Raw genomic sequence first — 2,759 nt, 5'->3', positions numbered from 1 at the left:
ATTTTACCTGCCCGGCTAAAAGGCTCAGGAGTGGGAAACCCTGTATGAATGTTTTTGATTGGTTGCTAGGCGGTTGCTAAGGTGTTTTGATTGGGCTGCAGGTTTTCTGGGACCTGGACACCAGAGGTTTGAAAAGCCCTGACAGAGGTCAGATTCTTGAGTTCTAAGAGATCCATCTAAGAGTTCCATCAGTTCCATCTTGTGTGAATCACCCGAGATTCAGTCCCATTGGAGAAGTGGCCTGAAATATTTTGCTGTGTGTTTGCAATTAGGAAAGATTAGTTTTGTTATCCCAGTTTTCCAAAGTAAGTGTGTCTTTTTACTGTATTTTTGTGTAACATAGTTGTGTGCGTTCATTAGGTGAATAAACGCAATTTATTTTTATCTCTATGCTTGCTCAATGATCCCGGTAATTAAAAGTGGTAATAAGCGGGTCTTACCGTGACAAGAATTACACGAGACATTTTAGCTTAATAAACTGTTTATTTGCAGGATGCAATCTAGTGCATTTAGACTCTGTACATGTGAAAGGATTATGCTGTGAACAGCCTCTCGTGTTTTTAGAGGTGGCTCTGAGTACAAAATAGTTTCCCACACACTGTACATGCGTAAGGTTTCAAACGCGTGTGAATATTCTGGTGATTGAGGAGTCTTCTCTTCAGTGGAAAGCTTTTCTCACACAGTACATGTGAAAGGTTTCTCCCCTGTATGAATCCTGTGGTGTATGAGGAGGCTGATCTTATATGAAAAGCTTTTAGCACACTCTGTACATGTGAAAGGTTTCTCCCCTGTGTGAATCTTGTTGTGTTGGTTGAGAGTGTGCGGAGTACGGAATCGTTTCCCACACTCTGTACATATGAAAGGTTTGTCCCCTGTGTGAATCTTCTGGTGATTGAGGAGGTTGTTCATCTGTGAAAAGCTTTTACCACACTCTGTACATGTGAAAGGTTTCACCCCTGTGTGAATCCTCTCATGTCTGAGGAGTTGGGTCTTTTGTGAAAAGCTTTTACCACACTCTGTACATGTGAAAGGTTTCACCCCTGTGTGAATCCTCTCATGTCTGAGGAGTTGGATCTTTTGTGAAAAGCTTTTTCCACACTCTGAACATGTGAAAGGTTTCTCCCCTGTGTGAATCTTCTGGTGATTGAGGAGGTTGGTCTTCTGTGAAAAGCTTTTCCCACACTCTGTACATGTGAAAGGTTTCTCACCTGTGTGAATCCTCTCATGATAGCGGAGGTCTTTCCGAGAACTGAATTGTTTCCCACATTCTGTACATGTGAACTTTTTCTCCCCTGTATGAATCCTCATGTGTTTGAGGAGGTTGGACTTCTGTGAAAAGTTTCTCTCACACTCTCCACATGTGAAAGGTTTCTCACCTGTGTGAATCCTATTGTGGTTGCGGCAGTCCTTCCGAGAACTGAATTGTTTTGCACATTCTGTACATGTGAAAGGTTTCTTCCCTGTATGAATCCTCTGGTGTGAAAGGAGTTCTTGCTTCAATGAAAAACTTTTTCCACAGTCTGTACAGGTAAAGGGTTGCTCACTAATGTGGACACAGATGTGTGTGAGCAGATCCTTATCCAGTGAGAAACTTATTCCACATTTACAACAGACAAAAAGCTGAGCACTGAAGCTTATTCTTGAATCTCTCTCATATCTTTTATTTGATCCATACTTCGAGTCAGTCTGTGCTGTGTGCTGTACAAGTGGCAGGCAAATATATCAAAAAGTGGCGCTCCAAAATTATAAACACAGATGTGAAAAAATGTGATACTTATACAAACATGAATTAATGCTGCTTAACCCAGTGTGGGGTCGTTCTCTCGATCCCGTGGACAGTGAAGAAGTGAAGATCATCAGGAAGCGCAATGTCATGTAAAAAACAGAAGAAAATTCCCTGATGGTGCAGTATTGTGATTGATATGTGATAAATATCAAGGTGCAGTGTGCTGGATACTCACAAGTGTAGAGTGAGCAATGTTCCCATAAAGGTTTCTTTATGTGTGTCAGCCCGTTGGACCGTCAGACAGGTAAGTGGAATGGTAAGTGCTGGAGACCTTAAGTGAATAATAAAACGGACATAGTGCAGACTGTACAAAATATCTTTAAAAGTAAGTATATGTGCAATACACTCACATGGTTTTAAAAGGTAACAAGCGTTTAGATCACACAGGTTGGATCTCAGCAATGAATGAGCTGTTCTCTGTCCCCCCTCTGCCTCGGCAGGCGTGCGTGTCACCGGTGCGTCTCACCCTAACCGGAAACCGGAAGTGACGTCATCTGCTCTGGGGGACGCCGATCCTGTGGGAGTTTTTCTCATCAGCCTCACTCTACGCGTTTCTCCGTATTGCGGTTTCTTCAGGAGTTTCCGGTTAGGGTGAGACGCACCGGTGACACGCACGCCTGCCGAGGCAGAGGGGGGACAGAGAACAGCTCATTCATTGCTGAGATCCAACCTGTGTGATCTAAACGCTTGTTACCTTTTAAAACCATGTGAGTGTATTGCACATATACTTACTTTTAAAGATATTTTGTACAGTCTGCACTATGTCCGTTTTATTATTCACTTAAGGTCTCCAGCACTTACCATTCCACTTACCTGTCTGACGGTCCAACGGGCTGACACACATAAAGAAACCTTTATGGGAACATTGCTCACTCTACACTTGTGAGTATCCAGCACACTGCACCTTGATATTTATCACATATCAATCACAATACTGCACCATCAGGGAATTTTCTTCTGTTTTTTACATGAC

The 2,759-nt window shown here is 42.7% G+C and overlaps 1 protein-coding gene across 1 annotated transcript in view; it reads right to left on the bottom strand.

The window, feature by feature from the left end:
- Positions 1-541: 541 nt before the first annotated feature.
- Positions 542-2,759, bottom strand: part of LOC142469174 (uncharacterized) — a 59,399-nt gene continuing 57,181 nt past the window's right edge. The window contains exon 4 of the mRNA XM_075576213.1: positions 542-1,221. Coding sequence (XP_075432328.1) covers positions 676-1,221 — 546 coding nt within the window. The 3' untranslated portion in view covers positions 542-675. The remainder of the gene's footprint in view (positions 1,222-2,759) is intronic.

The sequence above is a fragment of the Ascaphus truei genome, chromosome 1 (genome assembly GCF_040206685.1).
Source record: "Ascaphus truei isolate aAscTru1 chromosome 1, aAscTru1.hap1, whole genome shotgun sequence".
Lineage (NCBI taxonomy): Eukaryota > Metazoa > Chordata > Amphibia > Anura > Ascaphidae > Ascaphus > Ascaphus truei.
Note: the sequence above shows the minus strand (reverse complement) of the source record. Positions and strands in the feature narration are given on the sequence as shown.